At 36.5% G+C, this 26,060-nt stretch overlaps 2 protein-coding genes across 2 annotated transcripts; both read left to right on the forward strand.

Annotated features, from left to right (window-relative positions):
- Nucleotides 1–3,710: 3,710 nt before the first annotated feature.
- On the forward strand, nt 3,711–10,835 carry LOC131078793 (uncharacterized). Its single transcript, XM_058016554.2, has 3 exons — nt 3,711–3,735; nt 3,829–4,074; nt 10,498–10,835. Exons 1-3 carry the CDS (start codon nt 3,711–3,713, stop codon nt 10,833–10,835), a joined length of 609 nt encoding a protein of 202 aa, XP_057872537.1.
- A 1,405-nt stretch (nt 10,836–12,240) lies between these two features.
- Nucleotides 12,241–15,213, forward strand: LOC131078887 (tetraketide alpha-pyrone reductase 2). Its single transcript, XM_058016713.2, has 6 exons — nt 12,241–12,567; nt 12,795–12,967; nt 13,301–13,489; nt 13,728–13,890; nt 14,558–14,750; nt 14,945–15,213. The coding sequence occupies exons 1-6, from the start codon at nt 12,450–12,452 to the stop codon at nt 15,084–15,086; spliced, it is 978 nt and encodes a 325-aa protein (XP_057872696.1). The 5' UTR covers nt 12,241–12,449; the 3' UTR covers nt 15,087–15,213.
- The last annotated feature ends 10,847 nt before the right edge of the window (nt 15,214–26,060 follow it).

Consider the following 26,060-nt stretch of genomic DNA (forward strand, 5'->3'; position numbering starts at 1 on the left):
CAATAATGCATTTGGGGTATGTTCTAGGACAAATAAGAGTTAACATATTTAAAGGTCCAAGAAATATGGAATTTAGATTTTAATTTATTTCAAAATTATAAGTATTAGTTGTTGAATTTTAAAATTAAATATTTTATTTATTTATTTTGTTTGTGATAGACACTTAGTATAATTTAATTGATTCTTTAAAAAGTAAAACACTGGATAATAAATATTTATGAATTTTGGTAAATTAGAAACTAATTTAATTTTACGATCAAATGTAAGCTTTAAAAATATTGGGGTGATTTGATTAATCTTTTTATATGATTAATTATTTTATTACTTAATAAAAATATTAATTAATTTTAAATATAAAAATTACTTAATCTTACATACCAATTAAATTCTACACTAAAATACTTAATCTTTCTTATAATATTTATTATTAGTGTCTATTTATAAACTAATATTAAGACATTAATAATTTCAACCCTAATAATATTTAATTTAAATAGAAATAAAGTTCTAGATTAAAATATTTTATTTTAAAAATTTGTCATTAAAAATAATAATATAATATAATATATGTAGGCACCTAAAATTGTCCTAGTATTTATTTAATTAATTCACTTATCCTCATCTAAGCCTTTTTCTATCCCGATGTAAATAAATATTTTTTAATTTATTTAAATTCCTTTTTTCCAAATTAAATAATTATTTTATATATTTAATTTATGTGCCCCCCTATTAATTAAATAAGTTCTTTAATTTATTTAATTAATTCATTTAGCTTTTTCCCTCATTTAACTTAATCACTCCCTTTATTTTATTATTTATTTTACCCATCCTTCAATCTTAACCAACCATCTTTTATCCCACCTCTTAATCATATCCTCTATTTTTAGGATGTTCTCTATATAAGAGACTTTCTCCCCTTTCTTTTTCATATAGCAACTTTGGAGCATACATATATTCTATCAAAATCATAGCCTACATTGCAATCAAGCATACATTATCACAAACACATTTGTTCACCATTAAGCTCTTGTGTAAGCATACAAAATTTAAGAGCACCGTATCAAAGCAAGATCAATGGAGATAGAAGAACAATGAAGATCGAATCCCCATGTGAATGTGTGAACGTATAATTTGATTTATTTTATGATTTTGCATGTTTGATGGTTCTTCATTGATGTTGTGTTGGATTTTATTGTAGATCTAGAGTTTTTGTGGTTGAATCTTGTTAGGATTTATAGTAATTGAGAAGTTCAAATTTGATATATATAATGTAATAATATAATTATAATAATAATTATATTATTAAAATCTTAAAAATATAATGATATATTATTTATATTAATATTTTTTTTTATCGGTAAACTTGTATATTTATATTAATAATAAAAGAGTTTATACAAAAACATTTTCAGTAAAGCAAAAATGGGGAAAACCCTTGAACCAGCCCCTAACACATACATCGACCAAAATCCATATTACACCACCTACAGAGGAATGACTAAATACTAATACTACCCTACCACCACAAAATTTGGCAGCTGCTAAATACATACTTGACCAACATAAACATTCAACATACATAAAATATCATCAAAAACATAAAACTCAAAGTTTCATTTTCTTTCTACCCAGCCTATTCACCCAAAAGTCCTCACGGTTGAAATCTGCCTTCTTTGATTCATCATTTTTCTTTTTTGCCCTCGCCATCCACATCTCCACTTCTCATTCTCTTATATATTCCTTCAAATTTTCCCACTCGAGCCTCGTTTCCTCTGTCCTTGCAACATAGTATGCACCATCATTCCATAAAACAAATGACCTCACCTCCACATCCACGTTGCCCCCTTCTAGCATAATCCCTTCACCAAAGGGGTGTCTCAAACCCTTGCCTGTCATCGCTCTTGCCAGCAAGGAAGTCAAGCCACAAAGGGAATGATCAGGTATGCAAGCTTTAGCCACCCAAAGAACCTCCTCCTTTTTTTCAAAACTTTCTCCAAAAGTCAAGCCCCAAGCAACCACCATGGAAACAATGTGTACATTGGTTTGATAATAGAATTTAGATTGAAGATAGTCCCCCCCAGCAGCACCTCCATAATTTGCAAAAAGGAGGTGTCTTTGAACTTGAAGATGCCACCCATTCTCTTCACAGACACCTTACAAAAGAATGCAAGTTATTGTTTAATGGAATGGAGCGATAAATTTTCTTCCATCCCTTCTTGATGTTCACATCAGAAGCTTCCCCCTATCATTGTCTAAATTCTACCACACACCACACCACCTTGGAAAGAAAATGAACCACCTTGGAAAACAAATGAGCCGCCTTTCGATCGAATTAAACTTCTCCGCTTGACCTCACCTCAAATCAGAGTAAATGCGATTTCCTTCCTTGATTCCTAAATCCACCAAGTAATCATGTTTTAAACTTGCCTCACATGCCACCTTTCCCTCTACAATTAATAATGTACATCACGTTGTAGAGCAGAGAAAAAAAATGGTAGCAGCCACCCAAAATGCTCTCATAACATGAGAAGGACAAGGCATGAAGCCTGAAAGCCTAGAGATAATAGCATTACATCACGTGCTAACTTAGCCTTCCCTTAGGTAACCATAGGGGACCCGTCATCACTTGAGCCAAACCACCACCTTTCCTCATTACTACTTAAATCGTACCCTTTATTAGACATAATGTCAACCTATGCATTACCTTCTCTACGGATATGTGATATTTTAAAATCCTAAAAAAAATTAATTTTAGCCCAATAATATCATTTTCTTTATTAACTTTCCAGCAATGAGAGACACCTTTAGCAATGGCCTCCATTACAATTTTTGAATCGCCTTCCAAGTGCATCTTTGTGACTGAAGCTTCTCTACCAGTGATACCGCAAACAAGGTCACTTGCACCTCTACTTCATTGTTTGTACCGTCCCGCAAATGTTGATGCAATAAAAAATCATACACAATGGAATCCACAAAGAAATAATCATAATGGACTGTGAAAATCCAGTCTCTATTATAATTTAAATAGATTATTTTAAGATAAATATAATAATTTTATCTCTTTTTAGAAATCCAATCTCTCTTATAATTTATATAGGTTATTAGTACTTGTCGTTAGGCTAGTACTATTGCAATCCGTTGCACTAATTTCCGTTAACTCGTTATTATTTAATTTGCTTTTCCACCAATTGGAACTATGAGTTTTTTCTTTTGATATTTTTTTCAATTTTTTAAAAGCTAAGATGCATGATTTTTAAGTTTCTAAAATAGAGAGATTATTTTTCTTTAATCTAATTGGCTATAAAATTTACATGTTAATAGTAGATTTCACGGATCCACTATGATTTGTTTTAGGCAATGTTTTAGGTACATAATCTTTAGTACATTTAAATTTTTATGTTTGAGAAAGATAAATGTACAATTTGTAGCAAATAAAAAAAAATCACAACCAACACACTAATGTATATACTTTCTATATTTATATTCTAATAGTATAATTTTTTGTTGGATACAATTATATATATTTTTTGTTTTCCTTTATATGACTATATCAAAATCTATCCTCTCTTTAACCCTAAATACCTTAGAGATTCCAATGCTATAACTCACATTTTAATAGTTTTTTTTTAATCATTTTAATTGTGACAATATTATTAATTCACCTAACTCTAATAACATGACTTATATTATTACAATGCAATAAGACTATAATGGCGGAAGCGGGAGCAGCTGGCGGTAATGGGCGAACTCAAATTTCAAATTCTCAACAAGGCGGGAACCCTGGTTCCAATGGTGGGAGCAGCCAGATCAAAGCTGCTGGTCCCATAGGCGATAAGGATAAGCCTCCGGACACCCCGGAGGCTGTTGTTGACTTACAGTCTAATGGTACTCTACCAGAGGAGACAGCGGGTTCATCTGGGCTTCTGGGGGAAGGGTCCAATGGGGGGCCCATTCCACGTGATGACTCCGTTGACAATGGAAGGGAAAAAAAGAAATGGTCGTCCCTTTTTGGAACTAGACCCACTGGTAAATCCTCCCTACCTCCAGTTAAGAATATTTCTGACCCTTCTGACGGTAAGTTCGCTATCTCTATCCCTGACCAGGTTCTGGACCATAATATCAATAGTATGTTGAACTCCTTGGTAGGGAAATTTATGGGTTCGCGTCCTAATATTGAAGTTGTAAGGGCTTTTGTCAAACGAAAATGGGTCCTCAAGGGAAATGTTGAAGTATCGGCTTTACCTAAATGCCTTCTGTCTTTTTCTTTTTCATGCGAAGAAGATAAGGTTAAGATTCTGTGCGAGAGCCCCTGAATGGTAGGAAAGACAGCTCTGGTCCTTATAAAATGGCATCTGAACCTAAACATGAATGATTCTCTCCTGGCGCAAGTTCCAGTCTGGGTAAAGCTACCAGGATTTCCTCTTGAATATTGGGTAGAAAGTATTTTCTCAGGAATAGCAAGCTCCTTTGGCGAGTTGCTCTCAATAGACCCAGTCACTGCCTCAAAAAGAAGACTAACTCATGCAAGGTTCTGTGTAGGAGTAGCCCCTAAAGCAGATATGTCGGAACAGATAGATCTAGATTCAAAGCTGGGAACTTGGAAACAACACATTGAATATGAATCTATCCCTTTTGCATGCTTCCATTGTAAAAAAGCAGGTCATTGGGCAAAATCCTGCCCAATCAAGCCAAAGGTGGAACATAAGCAGCCTAAACCCCAGATTGAAAATCAAAAGTTGCTAGAGAAAATGGTGTGGCAAGTTAAAAATTCAGAGAATAAGGAAGAAAATTCCAATCGCTTTAATCATTTGGGGGAAAAGAAGGAAGTCACCTCAAATTCTATCTCTAGTCCCTCAACCCAGGGAGTAGTGAGAAATGAACCAACCAAAGTCAGCCCCTCGGGTAGAACTCAAAAAAAGGAAATGAAAGATCAGAATGATCCTTCAAATGAGATAGTTGAAGTGGTTGCTAACACTTATGAAGGAAAGGAACTGGAAACAAAAGATTACCAACCTGAGGAAGGAGAGATCCATGACCCCCAAGAAGAAAGGACTGATTCTTCTCTAGCCATGCCAAGTTTTGAAATTCAAGAAGCCCAAAAATGTGCAATTTTGGGTATGAACCTCTCGGACTCAAAACAGAGCTCAAAAATAGTGAACAATGTTTCAACTAATTCCAGAACTCCTAACTGGGGCAATGAAGAAGAAATCTCCAAAATCCTCAGCAACATGGAAGTGGCTCCTGTGATAGAAACTGAATGGAAGCAACCAAAATACAGGAATAAGAAAGGATCTACTCCCTTGACTTCTCTACTAAGGAAATCCAGCAGAATAGCTCAAGTTGATGTGGGGTATATTTCCTCTTCCCTAGGATGGCCCTCTAACCACAAAGTCAGAGACAAGGAGGCCAACAAGAACATTGCAGATGGAACCCAAAAGACTCTCAAGGAGCTGGGAATTGGTAAGTAGCTATGAAGATAATCTCTTGGAATATTAGGGGACTCAATAATCCCCATAAACATGATATTATTAGGAATATGATAAGAGATAGTAATCCTGATATTTTTCTAATTCAAGAAACCAAAATAAGTAGAGAAAAAGTTTAATCTTTGAAGTTCTTCAAAAATGGTAATGTTAGTGGTGGCAGTTCCAAAGGTGCTTTAGGAGGCATTGCTACCATTTGGAACCTTAATACTGTTAAAGGTCAGGTCATAATTCAGGACAGTAATTTCTCTTGTATCAAATTTGAGCATGTAAAAGATGGTACTTCTTGGGTTCTTACCAACATTTATGCTCCTAATACCCTAAAGGCTAGAAACTCTTTTTGGAAAAAAATCATTCAGGCTAGGGACAACTTCAAAAATGTTAGTTGGATGGTTATGGGGGACTTCAACACTCCTTTGAGAGAGGAGGAAAAATTTGGAGGTAGTCCTCCTCAATTGGAAAGTAGGATGGCCCTTATGGATTTTATTAATTCTCAAGCTCTCAATGACTTGGAAATATAGGTTTGTAATTACACTTGGACTAACAGAAGAATTGGTAATGACCTTATCCAAGTGCGACTTGATAGGACTCTCATCTCTGATGACTGGTATAGTCAGTACTTCTGTTCTTTGTCGGCCCACATTCGGGTTGGATCTGATCATTTCCCTATCACCTTCATTGCTGACTCAATCAATAGAAAGAGAAACTTTCCCTTCAAATTTGAAAAAATGTGGACCCTTCACCCCGAAATCAGAAGAAATATTCAGAAATGGTGGAGCATCCAAGTTGAGGGAATGGTTATGTTTAAAGTTGTCAAGAAGCTCAAAAGTGTGAAGGACAATATACGACTCTAGAACAAAACCAGTTTTAGAAATATATTTGAGGCTAAGAGTAAAATTCAAGAAGACCTTAAAAAAATACAAGATCAGATCTAGAAGGATGGTTTCAGTACTGTGTCTATTTCTTATGAAAACAAGACTCTCAAAAAATACCATGATATTATTGCCAAAGAGGAAATGTTCTGGAAGCAGAGATCGAGATGCATCTGGCTTAAGGAAGGAGATAGGAATACAAGATTCTTCCATATGTCGACTATCAAGCATAAAGCAGTTAATAGGGTGAACAAGCTAGTTGTGGAGAATGGGGAGTTGGTCAAGGAGGATGAAATAAGGAATGAAGCTAAGAGGTATTTCTCAGACCTCCTCAAGAGGGATCACAGTTTGGATGCTGAAGCCCAATCCTCTTTTCTTCAAAACATTCCTTGTCTCATTGATGCTCAAAAGAATGCCTCCCTCTCCTCCATTCCCTCTAACTTAGAAATTAAAAATGTTGTTTTCTCCTTTGATGGTAACAAAGTGCCTGGCCCAAACGACTTCCCAATGTTCTTTTTTCAAGATTTTTGGGAGATTGTTGGAATTGATGTTTCCAATGGGGTTAAGGAATTTTTGGGGGCTAGAAAACTCTTGAAAGAAATCAATGGAACTTTTATTGCTCTGATCCCCAAGATTCAAGGTGCTGATTCTTTGGACAAATTCAGGCCTATTAGCCTCTGCAATTCATTTTACAAGATTATTTCCAAGGTCCTTACCTCTAGAATTTTGGTTGTCCTTCCTGCCTTAATTAAACACCAGCAAAATGGGTTTGTTCCTGGAAGATAAATTCTTGACTCCATTATTACGGTCCATGAGAACATTCACTCTCTTGTTAGAGCAAAGAAGCAGGGTCTCATCCTAAAGCTAGATCTCTCCAAAGCATATGATAGGGTTGACTGGTCTTTACTTCAGAAAATCCTCACTTCTTTTGGGTTCTCCTCTAGAGTTGTCGACCTTTTCTCCCAACTTACCACCTCTGCTACTTTTGTTGTTCTTGTCAATGGTTCTCCTTCTACTTTTTTCCAAGCTTCTAGAGGTCTTAGGCAAGGAGATCTTATCTCCCCCATCCTCTTCATTATTATGGCCGAATGCTTTGGGAGGACCATGGAAAAAATGGTGTTGCAAGGCTCCTTTAAGGGCCTCCAACCATCCTCTATAGACCTTATCTGCTCCCACCAGCAGTTTGTTGATGACACTATTATTATGGGGGAATCAAGTATTTTAGAAGCTAAAGTTTTGAAGAGCACCCTGTGTAAATTTGCCTCTTCTTCGGGTCAGCTTATCAACTGGGCTAAAAGTGAAGTATTTTTCATTAATACTCCAGAGAGAAGACAACAGAAGATTAGCAGAATCTTGGAGTGTAGGATTGCTGACCTTCCTGCTACCTACCTTGGTCGCCCCATGGGAATTGCCCCTCCTGATCCCTTCTGGAGTTCTCTAGTGGACAAATTTCATAAAAAACTTGCTGGTTGGAAAGGGGCCCTCTTAAGTCAAGCTGGCAAGCTCCAACTCCTTAAGGCTACTCTTCAAAGTATTCCAATTTATGCTCTTAGTCTTTTCAGAATTCCAGTTAAGTATGTTGAAGCAATTGAGAAAATTCAAAGAAGATTCATATGGTCTGGGGTTGAGGATAAGCAAAGAATGTCCTTGGTGGCCTGGGACCAGATTTGTAGGCTGAAAAGCAAAGGAGGTCTGGGCCTCAGGAGGATTCGTACTTTAAATGAAGCTCTCCTGTCCAAACAAGTCTGGAGAATGTTTCATTCCGATTCTGAATGGTGCAAAATATGGCGAAGCAAGTACTCTCTTTTGTCCTCCTCTCTCTCCTCTTTTATCAATTTGGATCTCAGTATTAATGGATCCCACATTTGGAATCATGCCTCTAAATGTAAAGAAAGTATAGCTAAAGGAGTGATATGGAAACTTGGAAATGGTAGGAAAGTAAAATTCTAGGAGGATCCCTGGCTTTTTGATAAACCTTTAATGGAATTCAATGAATGGGCCCCCCATGCTCCCTCCCGTATTAGATCTTTTGGCTCCTTAGTTGCTGAGTACTGGGATGGTAATGAATGGCAGAACATTGAAAGTATCCACCCTAGCCTTTCTAAGCTCAAGATCCATCTGTCTGCGGTATTGTTGAATAATGAAGAGGACTCCCTTATTTGGAAACATGATCCCAAAGGATCTTTATCTGTGTCTTCTATGTATTGTGTCATTCCCCCCCCCGTCCTATTAACCCTTATTGGTCTAAAGCCTAGATTAAGGGTCTTACCCCCAAAATCAATTTTTTCTTCTGGACTATCCTCCAAAATAAGATCCTGACCCTTGACAACCTCAAAGGCAGAGGTTTTGCCCTCCCTAATAGATGTGTGTTGTGCCTTCAAGAGGAAGAGTCTGTGGACCACCTTGCTCTCCACTGTTCCTTCTCAGCCTCTATTTGGGAAAGCTTCCTCAAGAGCTTTAGTATTGCTTGGGTGTTTCCTAATAACATCAGAGATATGTTCTCCTCCTGGAATATTCAATGGGCTAACCTTTTTTTGAGATGTTTGTGGCAGCTCTCTCTTCCTCAAATCTTGTGGGGTCTTTGGAAAGAAAGAAATAACCGAATCTTCAGGGATGTCTCCCTCAATCAAGATATTGTGTTCCAGAAAATTCAATGGTCTATTCAGGAAAATATAGGGATCATTGAGGGTCCTTGTTACTCGAACAGCCCACTGGATTCAAATATCTTAAGGGTATGGAATATGAAGATCACTGATGGTCCTAATCTCAACCACGATAAAAGGCTTGAAGCTAAATGGCAAACCCCTCCTCAAGGTTGGCTCAAAGTTAATTTTGACGGTGCTGCCAAAGGTAACCCAGGTCCTTCAGGTTGTGGAGCTATTCTTAGAGATCATAGAGGAATTTGCAAGGAAATGGTTGTTGTCCCTATTGAAACCCAAACCAACCATAAAGTTGAAGCAATGGCAGCTCTTCAAGGCATCAACCTAGCCAAAAAATGGAAATGCCACTATCTATGGATAGAAGGGGATTCAAATAATATAATAAAGTGCCTTAATGGGACTTCAAAACCTTCATGGTCGATTCACAACATAATCACCTCTATTATTGACATTATTAGCACCTTTAAAAAATGCCATATCTCCCACATCTATCGGGAGGCCAACGGCTCTGCTGACTGGGCTACCAATGCGGTAGTTAAAAGTGAGGCAATTACCACATGGACGGGTGAATGCGGACTCCCCGAAGATGTCAAACAAATCATTAGTAATGAGCGATATAGAAGCACTCCAAAGACTCTTAATGGACAGGATAATTATGAAAAGTACTGATGTGAGTACTTCGAGTTATTTTAATAATGAGAAAATCACTCATTATAACATCAATGCCATAAACTCTCACGCTTTTTGGGTAATTGTTATAGCTCCGAAAAGCTCTCAGTTTAATCAGCTCTGTAAGTTTCAAAATTTGGCCGTGAGTAGCGACAACATGAGCGGAAATAGGAGGTGATATGAACCAAGTAGTTGTAAAGAATGGAAACAGAAGGAAGAGGTTTGGGGTATTTTGCAGCAAGGTGGTCTCTCGAACTTCATGGAGAGACTCCACGACCGAGATGGTATGGTAACCAGTTATTTTCTGCAAGAACTAGAAGAAGGGCATGTTAAAAAAGGGCGATCAAATGTTTGAAATCGACGAAGATTTAATTGCTCAAGCCACGGGCCTCACCAAGGAAGGTTGCAACTTCTACAGAGATAGGAAGGTCAGCAGGGAAGCTATTGAAAGGTACACGGTAACTAAGAAAGAGAAAAAATGACTGGTAAAGTTGAGCAAAACCTACTACCCGCCTAGGGCTTTTGCCAAACCCTGGCAGGAGATTCTCTTTGTTTTAATGCGATATTTCACTCTAGATGATAGGTTTACGAAAGTTTATGGATATCACTTTGTTCTGTTAAATCACTTTAGGCACAATGATAAGGTTAATTTCCCTTATTTCCTACTTTGTTCGATGAACGCATCCCTTAAGGCCTACAAAGAGAATCCTCTGGGTGATACTGCTATGCACCAAGGCCTAATGGTCCTAATTTATGACCATTTAAAGGCCACTCAAATTGCTCGGATGCAGCCCTCTGTGGATTCTGAGGAAGATATGTCTGATTCTGCTTTTTTTGAGGAGGAATCCGATAGTGACTCTTCATCTGATACAGAGGATAGTTTTGAAGACTCGGAGTATGAAAGCGGGAAGAAGAGGAGATACAAAAAAACAAGACCCTCTTCATCCAAGGGCAAAAAGCCTCAAAGCAAACCCCTGATTAGCATCTCTTTGGAAGGGGAGGACTCAGATGATTCTGAGAAGGAGAACCCTAAAGGGCTACTGAAGAAGAAAACAAAAATCCATACCCGGACTCGGAAAAAGCACAAGAAAAAAGAGGAGACTGGCAAGGAACCGGAAGTTGACAAGCAAGCAAGGACCCTGGAAGCTTAGCACAGCCTAGAAAAGGAGACTATGGAAGAGACTCTCAGGGCTGCCGACACAATTTCCGCCCTCCACATCCCCAAAGAAGAACATGTTACCCCTGGAAAAGTTGCTCCCTCATCTGGCCCTCCTCCCGAGGGTTTGCATGGTTTCATGGAAACAATGGAGTGGCTCATTAATGGTTATAAGAAAGTTGTGGATGAATACAAGAAACTTTGTAATAGAGTCTTGATTCTGGAAACCATTAATATTGGGGAGGGGAATACAATGGTCGACTATATTGAGGACCTGAAAAACACCATTGCCAAAGCTGAAGACATCAGAGATGCTTTCAACCCCGGGTTTGAGAAGATTGAAAAGGAAATGCTGGACAGAAAAAGCCTTGCGGACACTAGCGAAAAAACCCTCTCGGACAATGTTACCAAAGTTGATAAAATTGAGGAGTGCCTGAAGAACATCGCTGAACAGAGCCTAAGTATCTTGAAGATCTCGGCCAACAACACCCACACCCTCATTAGCAAGATGGATGATGAAAAGGAAATCCAGGACTTAGAACTGGAAGCTGAAGGAACAGGGGAAGCTCAAGGTCCCAGAACCCGCACCAGAGGCAAGAGGAAGGAAAAGAAACCGAATAAGGATTTGGAAGACCTGAAAGTTGTCGAGGCCACCTATGACGAGCTGGTGACAAAGGCGGAGGATCTGCTAAAGAAAATCGTTGTGTAGCACCTTCCCTGTTTCTTTGTTGTTTTTTTGTTAAGTTGTTCTTTCTGTTCGCTGGGCTTTTGGCCAGTCTTTATGTTTGCGGACTCTATTGCACTGTTCCTTTCAGTGCTTTTTCTCTATCTATGTTGTAAAGGTTTAGAGTCCTAAAAACCTATTTTTGAATTAATCAGAACATGACTTATATTATTTGCCCAAGTCAATAATATTAAAATTATTGTTATCTTTTCAAATTTATCTTACATATTCAATAAACAAATATTTAACAAATTATTTAAAATCTACATCTACATTTATAAAAAAATTATATTATATAAATAAATAAACATATATATAATATAAAAAATATAAATTAACAATATTATTTTATTTATTCTCATACAATTTAATAATATAAAAAATTTGATAATAAAATAATGTTATTAATAATATAATACTAATATTTATTAATTCTATTCCAATATTAAATTGGGAAGTAATGGCCACTTGTTTTAGAATAGATATAATAATTTATCTCTTTTACAATTCCAATCTCTGTTATAATTTATAAAATTATTTTAAAATAAATAATAATAGCATATTCCAAAGTTCATAATCACTTAAAAAGGAAATTATATATATATATATATATATCTGTCTGGTCGGTTGGCCAGCCCTTGAGGTCTGTATAATAATGGGTTTCGTAGGATGATGAGATGAAGCAGTGCTCTCATTATTTTACTGTAAATGGTGGACTATCCAGCACACACCATGCCCATTTGACTGTAAGCTGAACACACAGTACCTAACACTTCACTAACATATGCCATTCTTGTGTTCTCCTCAACATCTGTAACTGCTATAAATAACCTTCTGGAGTTATTACAGTTGATATCAGATTGTATTCAATCTTTTGAGTAAGCAATGGCAGAGAATGGTAAGGAGATGTGTGTGACTGGAGGAACAGGCTTTATTGCTGCTTATCTCATTCGGGCTCTGCTCAACAAGGGTTACTCTGTTCGTACTACTGTTCGCAATCCAGGTATTTCATTCACATACCGAAACACTCATCATCTTGCTGTCTTAACAGTAGGTAATGTTTAATGTCTGGGGAAGATGTTATGATAGAATTCATCATTTTAATGGAGTACTACTAAGTTGGTCCTGCCAACAACATATTTCTTCAGATGCTTTTAAAGTATGGATGTAGGGTTTACAAAGATTTTTTAAGTGCTTTTAAATTTGAATGATGTATTTGCCTGTGATTAGATAATTTGGAGAAGATAGGGTATCTAAGGGATCTGCCTGGTGCAAAGCAGAGGCTTAAAATACTGAAAGCAGATCTGGTAGAAGAAGGAAGTTTTGATGAAGCAGTAAGTGGTGTAGATGGGGTGTTTCATACTGCTTGCCCTGTTGTAATACCAAATGATCACAATGTCAAGGTAGGTTGTTCTCAAGTGGAGTTTCTAAATGCTTGGCTTCGGCACTCTTGCTCAACTATAGGTTAAACTGTTATGGAATTGTGGTGGGTCTAGTTTTGTATCAAAACTTTGTATATTGTGGTATGATTTGTTCTGGATAACTTCATGCACTGGGGAAGCACTACTGAATAAAAGCTCTGTTTTTTGCTCTTATACTAATGATAACATTGTTGGATACACAAAGGTGACTTGAATCTAGATATTCTTAAAATATAGTTTTGGATTCCTTTTGTGTGTGTTCTGATGACATAAATTGGTTCTGTTTTAATGTCTGTGAAATGTATTGCCAAGCAGGAGACCTTCCTTGATCTTTGTGTGAAAGGCACTCTCAATGTTCTCAAGTCTTGTTCAAGATCATCCTCTTTAAAGAGGGTGGTGCTTACATCCTCTTGCTCATCTATCAGATATGACTACAATACTGAAGAGCTTTCTCCTTTAGATGAGTCCCATTGGAGCAATCCAGAATACTGCAAACAGTATAATGTAAGTATAAATACCCACCTTTGGAGATTGCATTTCACCTGTTAGAAGCATTGAGTTGCTAGTACAAGAGTAATTAATAGGCACTGCATGCAGTGAGTATAAGAGTAAACTTAATCGTCTTGCTATAGATGGCAAAATGCCCCAAAAGATCTTCATAAAACTATCCATGAAAGGTAGTACTTCATAAGTTCAATTCACATCTGCATAATTCTAAATTTACGGTATGTTTTTACTGCAGCTTTGGTATGCATATGCAAAAACTATTGCTGAGAAAGAGACGTGGAAGTACGCAGAGGAGCAGGGGCTCGATCTGGTTGTGGTGAACCCATCATTCGTTGTTGGGCCACTTCTTGCACCTGAACCTACCAGCTCTCTTGCCTTAATCCTGAGCATAATGAAAGGTCAAGGCCACGGTTAAAAATTTGAGAATTCTGACTATTTAAATAAGTATTAAGCAATAGATTTTTTTAAATTGCACATTTTATCAAAGGGTTGTTATTCAATTGGTTGAGCATGATTAGTGAGGGTGATGGTATGTTTCTTGATTACACCTTCAACAAGGTGCAAACCCTCAGAGGTATGATACAAGGGATGAGGCTAAGATCATGCCATGGACAATATTGGTGAAACAGATACTTCTCAATCCTTAACTCTAAGCCAAAATGATATGAGCATAAGCTTGTTGCCTCATATTGGAAGAGACAAATATTCAACCATTAGGATGCACCATGGCATCCATGTCTGAAAGTTAAATAAATGAAGTTTTGACTTCTCTTACAGCTTGTTCACTAAACTATTGCCTCAAACAAATAACAACAGTACTCGTTGACGAGAAGTGAAGATTTTAATTATGTAGCATCCAGACATTGTACATCCTGAAGGCTGGATGGTCATTTCCCCATATCAGATAGCAAAATGAGCTTGTGGATAATATAAAATCTTCTAAAATAAATGTGCATTTGAAACAGGAAACTTATTTATATTCATATTTATGCCTACTTTATTAGGTATGGGTATTTTTTCCCTTTACCATTGAAGAATATGCCTCTAATAATGGGTTGCTTGCAGGAGGAAACAACAAAGCATACCCAAATTCCAGGTTGGGGTTTGTTGACATTGATGATGTAATAGCAGCACATATACTGGCTATGGAGGTACCATCAGCATCAGGGAGAATTATATGCTCTGGTGATGTTGCTCACTGGGAAGAAATTGTGAAGATGCTCAAGGAAAAATATCCCATGTACCCAATTGCAGACCAGTAAGTTCATTCATATTTATAGTCTAGTATAGCTAGAGGTTTACTTTCAAATGTTTTAGTGGAGATGATGATTGCTTGTACTTATCCAACATAAAAGCGCTATCCAAATAGCAAACAAGAAAACATTTTTCATGGTGATTAATTAAGTTAAGTTTGTGCTACTTGAGTAATTTTCTTCATTATGATTACTACAGATGTGGACCAGATCAAGGCAATGCAACACCTCATACAATGAACACTGGTAAGATTAAAAGCCTTGGATTTGGCAACTTTAAAAGCCTTGACCAGATGTTTGAAGACTGCATTAGAAGCTTCCAGGAGAAGGGGCTGCTGTAGCATCTGCATTGAATGCCAATATGAACTGTAATTTAACGGCGAGTCCTCTGTACTTCAGTTTTATTGAAAATTTAGATTAATGTGTATTGAAGCGCTGATGAATAAGACGTGCAAGATGTTTCCACTTCTTGAGGATTTTTCTCCCATATTTTATAGATTACACATACAATACACAAATTGGATGATGTGTTGGGAGGTACAAGAGTTGAATGCATAGTGTACAGACTCGGACTCAGCAAAAACTTCACAAGCAATTTAGAGACTCGGACTCAGCAAAAACTTCACAAGCAATTTAGAGACTCGGACTCAGCAAAAACTTCACAAGCAATTTAGAGACTCGGTGGAAAAACTCTTAGAAACCTATCAATTAAAAAATATATATTTAATATATGAATATAATGGTGAAAACTGCTTATCCATCTCTTTTTTATCCAAGTTTTGGGTCATTTGATTAGAAAGTTATTTATACAATAACAAACCTACAAGTAGCATAGTCATTCATGAGTTTGATTCATGATATCATCTTATCTTGGTCCCATTATTAATTATCTTAAAAATTGGTTAATTTTCGGATTTTCATTCACCGCCCTCAATTATATCCACAAGCAGAATTGATCTAGAACATGCTTGCAATTGCTAACTTGAATTTCAAGCTTTCAAAATTTAAAGTCAAATTAAACCTTGCAGCTCACCACCTCACCCCCGCACCCCCCAACTACGACCCCCCAACTAGTTGTCATGAGTGACCTAGTGCATATTTGTGTACTATGTTGTTGTATTTAAAGATATTGACTATTTCATTCTGAAATAATCTTAGAATGCTCTGGCATTTAAAAATTATCAAAATAATATTTCCATTGAAAGTATTACAAGAAAATGTTTATTAAAACAAACATCATCCTAAACAAAATACAAGTTTGTTTCTTGTCTTCAATCATCATTTCTAAGTTTGAATTGGTGTACCTAGGGGCTTGAGTAAGGAGAACATGACTAACAATTTAATAGATTCCCCAAAAGTGTAATTTCCCAAGCTTTCATCGAAGAAGTTAATGGATAACAAACCAAAATATATATTTTTGCATTGCAAGTACAACATTCACATGTGCATTGCACACTTTCATACACAAGTTGTCGTGATAACACAATGATACACAGGACATCATCACCATTACATCATGAAAGGTGGCACAAGTGGAAAAATTCACACATTGAGGGGCAAGACACCACAATGACCATATAAGAGGATTCAACTTCCTCCTCAATCAAGATTAGAAACAAATCCATGACCTCATTCTCTTGCAACGCAAGGACTAGATGTCAGTGATGCCTATTACACAATACATCCCAAGATGACACACAACATCCAACACTAGGAACAATACACAAGTGGAAAGTCCATTAGGAGGTACAAGTCCTCAACTAATAACAACATCAATAAGTTGATTTCACATAAAAGCATGCATCCCAACATACTGAGGAGACCAAGGGGAATAACTTTCATCTATGAGATTTATCAAAAAAATGGTAATAGCCCATTATCCAAAGGGTCCAGATAACAACATAAATCATAACATTAGTATAGAAATTAGTTGTTAGCTCATGCCACGAGGATGACAATGGTGTGGAACTTGGTAACAACATTCCCATATGATTCAATGTACATAGGACTATAGTAGTCATTTCTTGCACTATAGCCCTATAAGAGTAATTTTCTAGAATTGGCTTCATAAGATAAAAGCACATAACTAGCATAAGGTTTCCTAGTCAAAACTCAATCCTTGGATGGAGAATGAGATCATACTAGTAGGACAAGACCAAGGAGAAACCATGGACACTACTCTAGTACATCTAAAAACTTGTTTATCACATCCAAATGTGATGGCTTGCAACTCTCCCAATTTTCACAAGGAAAGCATAACGCAACAAAGAACATTACTACTTGGTGGAAGGATGCTATTGTTGATCACTTGAATGTCAATGTTGTTGATTCTAATTCTAATGACTTCTCACAGGAGGATGACTCCTCTCAGGATGAGGTTGTGTCTCTTACTGCTATTGAAGCTTTTGTTGACCCCCTCGTTACTACTAATGTGGCCTCCTTTGTCCATGACGCTTCTACACCTACTGCTCCTATTCTGCAACATCAATCCGCTCCTAGAGATTCTGCTCCAGATGTTGTTATGCAAAAGTTTGTTGTTGTTGCAAACAAAAACTTTGTGGGGACCTCCCCGCTTGATGTCCCTAATAGTAGTATTGCCTAGACTATTGTTTGTCGCAGGTTGAAGGGGAAGTCCTCCCCCTTTCCCCCCCCAAACCCCTTTGTTTCAAGTTTTGGGTGTGTCTCCCCACTTTTGAGTTGGGTTTTGTGTTGTTGATGGTTTGGTAGGCTTCTAACAATGGTCTTTTGGCTTGCCATCAAAGGCTTGTCCGACCTTGTTTTGTTTTAGGTTAGTACCCTTGTTTTGTTGCCTTCCTTTTGTCGCCTAACGGTTGTTGTATAAAGGGCCAACAGCCTTGTTTTGTTGCTTACTTCAATAAAAAATAAAGAACATTATATCATATTCATTAATGCATGAAAAATAAACTAAATCTACACATTATATCAAGATGATTATAACTAGAGATTCTATTTCAATACATAATATCTACACATAGCGTAAAATTAAAAATTGAAAGAATTGAAATAAAGCCCTTATTATAAGTGCATGGTTTACCATGGATTATAAGGCCAATAATGATTATAATACAAAATAAGTCAATGTGTAACAAAGCCCTTATTAAACACATTTCTCAATAAATGGTATAGGAAGGTCTAGCATGTCATAAACAATAATAAATTATGCACTCTCTAAGCATGCCCATATATCTAACTAGCCCCAATAGTAGAGTAACACCAACCAACCACGTGAACCCTCAATCCCCCCCCCCCCTTTAAACTTTCAATTTGTAACAAAGCCCTTATTAAACACACAAGTAACAAAGCATGTAACACCCATCACTTATGACTTTCAATGGGATCATCGAAAAGGATGGAGGGGATGTTTTGACCTTGCTCGGGGAATGGAATGTCAATGGGATTTGAAAGGACATTTTGTTCATGAAATGGAAGGGGATCATTTGGGATAGGATGGACTGAGATATCTTGATCTTGATCCATTTTAGGACTTATTTCTTCATGCCCTAAATCATCCTCTTAACATGGGGTATGATTTTGAATATGCGTGGGGGATTCTAGCAAGGAATAAATGTTTTGACATGAGAAGGATGGCCTTTGTATGGGACTCTCTAAAAGGGAAGCATCCGGTGGCATTGAATCTTGAATTTCCAAATAGTACAAGGGATTCGTATAAAGGCATAGATTGGCATGTATTTCTGTTGTAGACAACCCTTGGGAGGATGCATTATTTGATATATCATTTGGAGGTGATGGTGGAAATTTCTCTTGTGAAGCTTTAGGAGATGATATGGGAGGTTCTTGTGAAGTTCCAAAAGGTGTAGGGATAGATGCCACTGGAGAGTCAATTTTCTTATGGGGGGATGTGTCATTGCTAGACATGGGTACATGATTTTGATCTTTCTCAGAAAAGTCGCTTAGGACTCTCTTTAAGAGCTTTGTAATAAAACTACCCTTCTTTGGAGAAGCACTTGAATCCTTGGGAGGTTTTGACATGGTTGGGTTTTGATTTTGGGCTTGATTTGTTTGAACTTGTTGTGGAACACAATTTGCCTACTCACATGTCAAGGCCCATTGTAGGTGCGTGTCAATTACAAAAGATCGATGCTCGGGACTTGAGGCCAGATCTCTTATAATGCATGGCAAGTATTTTTGAGGATTGCTTAAGATTATTTGGTCCAAAATTTCCACAAACTCGGGAGTGTTCATTGCCTCAATAACTTCAAAATTTGTGTATGATTCGTCATCTGAATCTGCCTCTTCTTGGGAATCTGGTGATGATTGAAATCAAATATAACCATAATCTGGATGAAATATGCACTGACCATCTACCAAGGGTCTTTGTAGCTAGGGACCTTGACTTAATTGATTTGGATAAAAAATTAGTGACACATTCATTGGTGGCATTGGTGAAACATTGCCACATCCTAGTTGCAAAATTGATTCAAAGTGTAGTCGTGGTCCTAATTGAACGATTCCATACTCTGGCAGCATGTTTGCAGGAAGACCAACATTTGGATTAAAATTTGGTTGTATGATATTGCCTTGTTGTTGGGTTGGACATAATTGTGATTGTCTTGGATTCAAACTTGATTGCATTGTGTTATTCATTGGACCAATCATCAGTTGATATGGCAAACTGTGTTGCATCATAGGAGCTTGGAACCTTGTTTCAATAGACATCTCACTATGCAATACAATTGTAGACACCTAAAAATGTCTCATTGATCATGTGCTAATTATTCCTCAAATTGATTAAATAATTATTTAATTATTTAATTAAGTTAATTAATCTAATTCTTCTATTTCTTCTATTTCTTCTAATTTCATATTTCCTTACCATCTTACTATTTATTCTATTTTCCTATTCTATCATCATTTGATCATTTAATCATTTTCTAATATTAATTAAATATTTATTATTTAATTAATTCTGATTAATTCCCCAATTTAAATAATCTTTATTATTTAAATAAATTACTAATTATTCAATTTCTATCTCTAATCATCTAATCATTCAACTCTCTTCTAAATATTAATTAAATATTTATTATTTAATTAATTTTGAATTAATCCTTTAAATTAAATAATCTTTATTATTTAGTTAAAATTCAATTCCTAAATAATTAAATAGTTTCTTTAAATTATTTAATTAACTAATTAATTCTTCCATTTCCAGATCCCCAAATTCTAATTTCATTTAATTTCATATTCTTCTAATTTCTTCCAGATTCAAATACATGTCCATGATTTCAAAAACCAAATTGAAAATCAAAGTCAAGTTCTAAATATATTCAAATACTAAATTGAATTAATAAATTTAATTATTTGAATAAATATCATGCAGAGATTAAATTGAAAATCTAAATCTAAATGCAAGCACATGCTAAATTAATTAATTAAATCATTTATCTCTTCAACTTCTATTTCCATCTTTCAGTTAACTTTTTCTAAATTAAGCTTTTTGTGTCATCTTCTTTATTTCCACCAATCATTCTTTTTCTTCCTTCAATCAGTTGACTCAATTAATCTATTCAATCTATTGAGTTCCACTCCTACAATCAGCAATTCAACTATCAATTTTCATGTGAGCTCACCTAAGTTCCACCTCTTGATCAATATGTTCCACCTTTCAATCAATCTTCTCCAATTATCTATAAATTGAACATCCAATCTCCATTTTCAATAATCACGAACTTCGAATCTTTGTGTCACTTGCAGGTTACTAGCGCAATATCTGAGAACCATCATACCACAGAGAAGAGAAGAGCAATGAAAGCGATATGCAATCTTGGAATAGGGAGTTTCATTGAATTATTTTAATTCCTATTTGATATTGCATTATTTCATTGTCTTGCTTGTTAGATTCTTTGATTAGATAAAGATTTGTGATTTCCCTTTGATTTCTAATTGATATATTGTTTTGATTAAGATGAATTTTACATGCATATACATTTTGGTGAACCTGACATGAACTAACAACAATTTAACCTTTTCTGTTTTCTGTGTGGTTTTGCAGATCATACGGATTTTATTTTTTATTTTTTTGCAGGTTGCACGAATTTCGAGAACAAATTCTTCATCACGCAATCAAGCTTACATCGTCACGCAATCGGATAAACAGCATTATGCATTCGACCCTTCGGGGTCATAGTTCATTTTGACAGGGTCACGCAATCGCCCTGTCCAGATCGCGCAATCACCCTTTCTGGATCATGCATTTGCAGGAAGAATTGTTGTCTAATTTTTTCTTCCATCTGTTATTTTATCTGTCTAATTTTGTCTAAAATTGGGTTAATCTAGAATCAAATTGATTCTATTTCATCATTTGATTATAACAGTTTATGGCAAGAAAAGTACAATTCAGGATTTCAGGTGCAAGAAGGATGAAACAACAAAGAAGAGAAGCCAAACGCTATCAAAAGGTTCTCCAGGCAGAAAAATTGATACAGGATTCGGAAGAGCAACTGGCCTTAGATAGATATAATAGCTTAGTTCTTTCTTATACAGTTAAATAAGATCTAATCAATATTGAATGGATGATGAGAGATTTGGCTAGGGCTTCACAATTGGTTTTGCAAGTTCCTGATCGGGTTTAGTTTTCTTTTATTTTTTTAGTTTTTAACTTTTATTGTTGTCTACCTGTCTGTCGTGCAATCGACCTGTTAGTGTTACGCAATCGATCAGATATCATCACACATTAGCTCTGTCAAAATTATGCATTCACTCTGTGAGGTTCATGCATTCGGTATGTAAGTATCACGCAATCGAACAGGTATTGTTACGCATTCGCTTCTGTCAAGTTTTGAGTTTCTGTTTTCTGTTAGTTTGATTTCGCTACTAATCTTTTGTTTATAGCCTATGGCAGATTTGCAAAGACGATTAGATTAGTATTTTTTGCATGCATCACCTCACACTTCATTTTTTTTTGTGCTTAAAATCAACAACAGTTAAAATGGACATCCATGGATAATCTCACACTTCGTTGTTGGTGCTTAAAATGAACATGGGTTAAAATGGACATACATGGATAATCTCACACTTTGTTGTTGGTGCTTAAAATGAACATGGGCTAAAATTGACATGCATGTATCTCACACTTGGTTTTTTGGTGCTTAAAATCAACAAATGGTTAAAATTGACATGTATGCCTTCATATTTCGATTTGGTGTTTAAAATAGACATGCACATGTGTATCTAACACCTAAATTTGGGCTATAAAACGAACATGAATCAGGCTGCATCAGATTAAACCATTTTTCTTTTTCTTAAGGTAAAGAATTTTTATTGTGTCTGGGGTGGACCTATTGTTGCACTAACTGACTTTCCACCCACCTTTGGGGTCTTGGGAGAAAGAAGGAAGGTGACAATGACATCCAAATTTTATTTTATTCTACGTAGTGAGGGGTATCTTTTACTAGGGATTTCATCACCCCACAGAGGTACTTCGAATTGGGATGTGTTGGGGATATCATCTCTCCCAGCGTACTCTCGAGTGGGTTTTTCGAGCCGCTATATAAATATATTGGTCAGGTAGCTAGAGTGTTGAGTGAATTCAATGTATGTGGGGGCCTTCCCTGCATCGATAAGCTCAACTAAAGTCTTAAGTGGCTTGCTCTGAGAATCCGTCGTTGGATCGGGACCCCTCAAAACCTAATACTAAGAACCAATTTAGTTGCCAAAAATCCTACATTCAGTGATTCCAGGAGTGCGGATCGTACCCCATAGATACCCTTCATGTACCTTACACTATGATACAGAAATCCCTCGGCTATAAGATCTTCAGATCTTCGGGGTAAGAGAGACTGACATGCCCGAGAAGTGTGTGCCATGGAGTGGAGCCAGTGTTGCCAGACTCTCTATCTGTTCATTTTGTTTCGGTATTTTATTGTAAGGGCCTCATTTGAATGGTTTCCCCTATCCAACCTAAGATTGTATTCTGTGTTTTTTTATGTATCGTTGTGTTAGACCAGTATTGAGTCAGTCCCTTGGGCTATTTCAGGCCCTATCCCATGTATCTCCGAATTTTCCAAGATTGTATGAAAATTGAGTCAGTCAGCTATACATACCTACCAACAATTGTTCTCAGATTTGGAAAACTACAAAACATTGTCCCACACACGAAGTTATAGAAAATAAAGTCCATTTTGAAACCAAAACTCAAAAGTCCTTACATACTTGTGACCCTAGGCATTCTTTTACATAGTCCTTGCATAATCCCACTTACGTCCTCATTGTCATCCTACATCTTTTGCATAGTCCCACTCACGTCCTCATTATTGTCCTACATCTTTTGCATAGTCCCACTTACATCCTCATTATCGTCCTACGTCTTTTGCATAGTCCCACTTACATCCTCATTATTGTCCTAAGTCTTTTGCATTATCATCCATATTGGTTACATTATCATATACGTCATCATCTAGGCCTCATATACCTTTGCGTTCATTATCAGTTATAGATCATAGCATGTGTCTTCATGGGTCTCCCAGGTGATGGTTTGCTCCCCTTCGAGTAACCTAATCTAGTTCCAAACGACGGTCAACAAGAAATCATTAATGGTCTAGCTAACTTAGCTTGGGACTTAAGAAGAAGTGCACCTCAATATATAGGAGTCACACAACGAGATAAACATTGAGTCTAAGATTTCCTGTAGAATTGATAGAGAGATTGAGGCTGAACAAATTAGTCAACAAATCGAAAGACTTGCATTAGAGAAATCTAGAAATGCTCAACAGGTCTTATGTCAAAATCCTCAATAGAGAGTCTAGTATAGCCTTGCATTTACGTCTACAGTCTAGTGTTAAGTCATCGTCTTGCATAGAACCACCCTCATATAAGCAATTTTAGATGCCCATCACAAGGTCTCAAAAAGCGAAAGGAATAATGGACCCAAACTACACACAATCTGTAAACCCTACTTGGAATATGGACATGTCAACAGGTCAACACTCGGGTACACAGACAATATCCACCCTAAACAAATTACAACAGCATTTGACAAAGGAAGAAATTGAGTCCGCTCAGCAAGACCCACATGTCTTGATGATCCTAGATACACTTATACATAGCGATAGGGACAAGTATCTTTCGTTGTTAATACAAAATGGGGCAAAACTACCTGAGGATTTTGATGTCACAAATATTTTACCACCAGGAAAAACTTTAGGTCAAGATAACAGTCAAACACAACCCTTGACACAAATACAAGCAACGACCTCCAGTTTTCCTCAAAACGTACCTATCCAAACAAATGTCAACACAAATGCAAACTTTCAAACAAGTGTGTCATCCTCGGCAATCAATGCTAGTATACCATCACAAAGCATACCGATAACATCGTGTCTCAGCACCTATTCAAACACAAACAACAAGTACAACTCAACCAAACATGGGTTTGCATATTACCTATTTCACACTACCTAGTGGAACACAAAACACACAAAGTTATAATCTGGGTACCTTCCAACAACCTTCTAGTTGTGCAACCACGAATCCTTTTGTGGGACATACACAAACACAAGGTATACCTTTGAAACAAACAGATATCCTGACACAACAAATATAGAATTTACAACAACAAATGATGACCATGCAAACTGGTAACGATAAAAGAGCTATACAATGCAGGATCTACGTCCTTATCCATTTGATCACACATTATACATGTTGACTTTTCCACAACATTTTGAAATGCCCAAATTTGATAGATATCGAGGGAAGGGTGATCCTAGAGATCATATCAGAGAATTTTTTACGGCATGTATAGAGGTTGCCTCAGAAGATACTTATCTAATGAGATTATTTCCTAAAAGTCTGGGAGGTCCGGATTTAGAGTGGTTTTCACATTTACCACCAACCATCACATCATGGGGAGAATTAGCTGAACAATTTATTGCAAACTTCTCGCACAACATTGACACCCCGGTTACTTTGATGGAATTGTGTGTCGCTAAACAATATGAGAATGAAATATTTGCATCCTTCATACAACGATGGAGGGCTCTCTATAGGAGGTGCAAGATAGTTATCCCAGAAACAGAGCAAGTGGACATGTTCACAGAAAATTTGATTCCTAAGATTAAATATCCGATAAAAATGCAGTGTTTAACCACATTCAAAAAAATCACAGAAAAGGCTCTCAAATGTGAGAAGGGACTAGTAGAACAAGGTCTTAATACCAACAACAATGACAAATCTAAGTTTTGGTCGAAAAACAAAAATGTGACCAATGATGGTATTGTAGATGCCAGAATGATAAACAGAACTCAACCCGTTTTATCTTTGGGAACGAGTCAATCATCTAATCCACATATAGGAAATAACACAACCTCAACAAATGTGAATGCTACACAAAACATGAACACAAGATACCCCAAGGTAAATGCTCCAAGAAGAAATTACACACCTCTAGGAGAACCTATTGAGTCAGTGCTCAAAAAGTTAATACAGACAAACATGATCACTTTACCTGAAGTAAGAGTGTATGAACCAGGTCCTTTCAAACCCATATGGTGGAATGATAATGATTTCTATGATTATCATCGGACTAAAGGTGACAAAACAACAAGTTGCTACAAATTGAAAAACTTGGTCCAAGATATGATAGACCAAGGGGACATCACAATTGATACCGATAAAACCTCAGAAAACACAAATCATACGATTTTTAAGGATCCTTTTGTTAAGCATGAAAAGGAGAAAGCTACCACATCAGGTACCCAAGACAATACAACTAACTACACAAAGGTCTCATATGACTACACTATTCATGCCAATAGCTCAAGAGATATAACAAACAATGATTCACAAGAAACACTTGATCAAGATGACCAATATCAAGACACTCACACAGAGGAAAACCAAATTTGCATGATATCAAAGGCACCAAAGTACGATGATGATAGAAATCTTTGTCTTAGAGACTGGGGGCATGATCAACCATCTCACTCAGGTTGGTTTGAAGATGAACTCATAGAACACATTATGGAAGTCAAACATATGCATAAAGACTATGAAGAGGGATTTAACATAAATCTTGACAAAACAAGCTATGATACAAACAAACCTTGTAATTCATATGATACAGTCGCTACAATCACCATAACTCCCAAAGACAGAGACTGTGCAGTAGTTACTCGCAGATCAAAGGTAACTTTACAAGGAATGCCACAAAATCAACCACCAGCAGTAGGGACTTACAATGTTGTTGAGCAACTTAAGAAAACTCCAGTACAGATATCATTATTTGAACTATTACGTATTTCACCCACTCATAGAGCTATACTAGACAAAGCACT

Source organism: Cryptomeria japonica, chromosome 2 (assembly GCF_030272615.1).
Source record: "Cryptomeria japonica chromosome 2, Sugi_1.0, whole genome shotgun sequence".
Taxonomy (NCBI): domain Eukaryota; kingdom Viridiplantae; phylum Streptophyta; class Pinopsida; order Cupressales; family Cupressaceae; genus Cryptomeria; species Cryptomeria japonica.

Bases quoted from the DNA above. Each gene is read 5' to 3' on its own strand.
- LOC131078793 (XM_058016554.2), top strand. From the start codon at position 3,711: ATGGCGGAAGCGGGAGCAGCTGGCG. The intron at 3,736-3,828 runs GTAATGGGCGAA...CTGGTCCCATAG, and splicing joins GGAAGCGGGAGCAGCTGGCG to GCGATAAGGATAAGCCTCCG. The intron at 4,075-10,497 runs GTAAGTTCGCTA...ATTCTGAGGAAG, and splicing joins TATTTCTGACCCTTCTGACG to ATATGTCTGATTCTGCTTTT.
- LOC131078887 (XM_058016713.2), top strand. From the start codon at position 12,450: ATGGCAGAGAATGGTAAGGAGATGTGTGTGACTGGAGGAACAGGCTTT. The intron at 13,490-13,727 runs GTAAGTATAAAT...TTTTTACTGCAG, and splicing joins AATACTGCAAACAGTATAAT to CTTTGGTATGCATATGCAAA. The intron at 14,751-14,944 runs GTAAGTTCATTC...TGATTACTACAG, and splicing joins ATGTACCCAATTGCAGACCA to ATGTGGACCAGATCAAGGCA.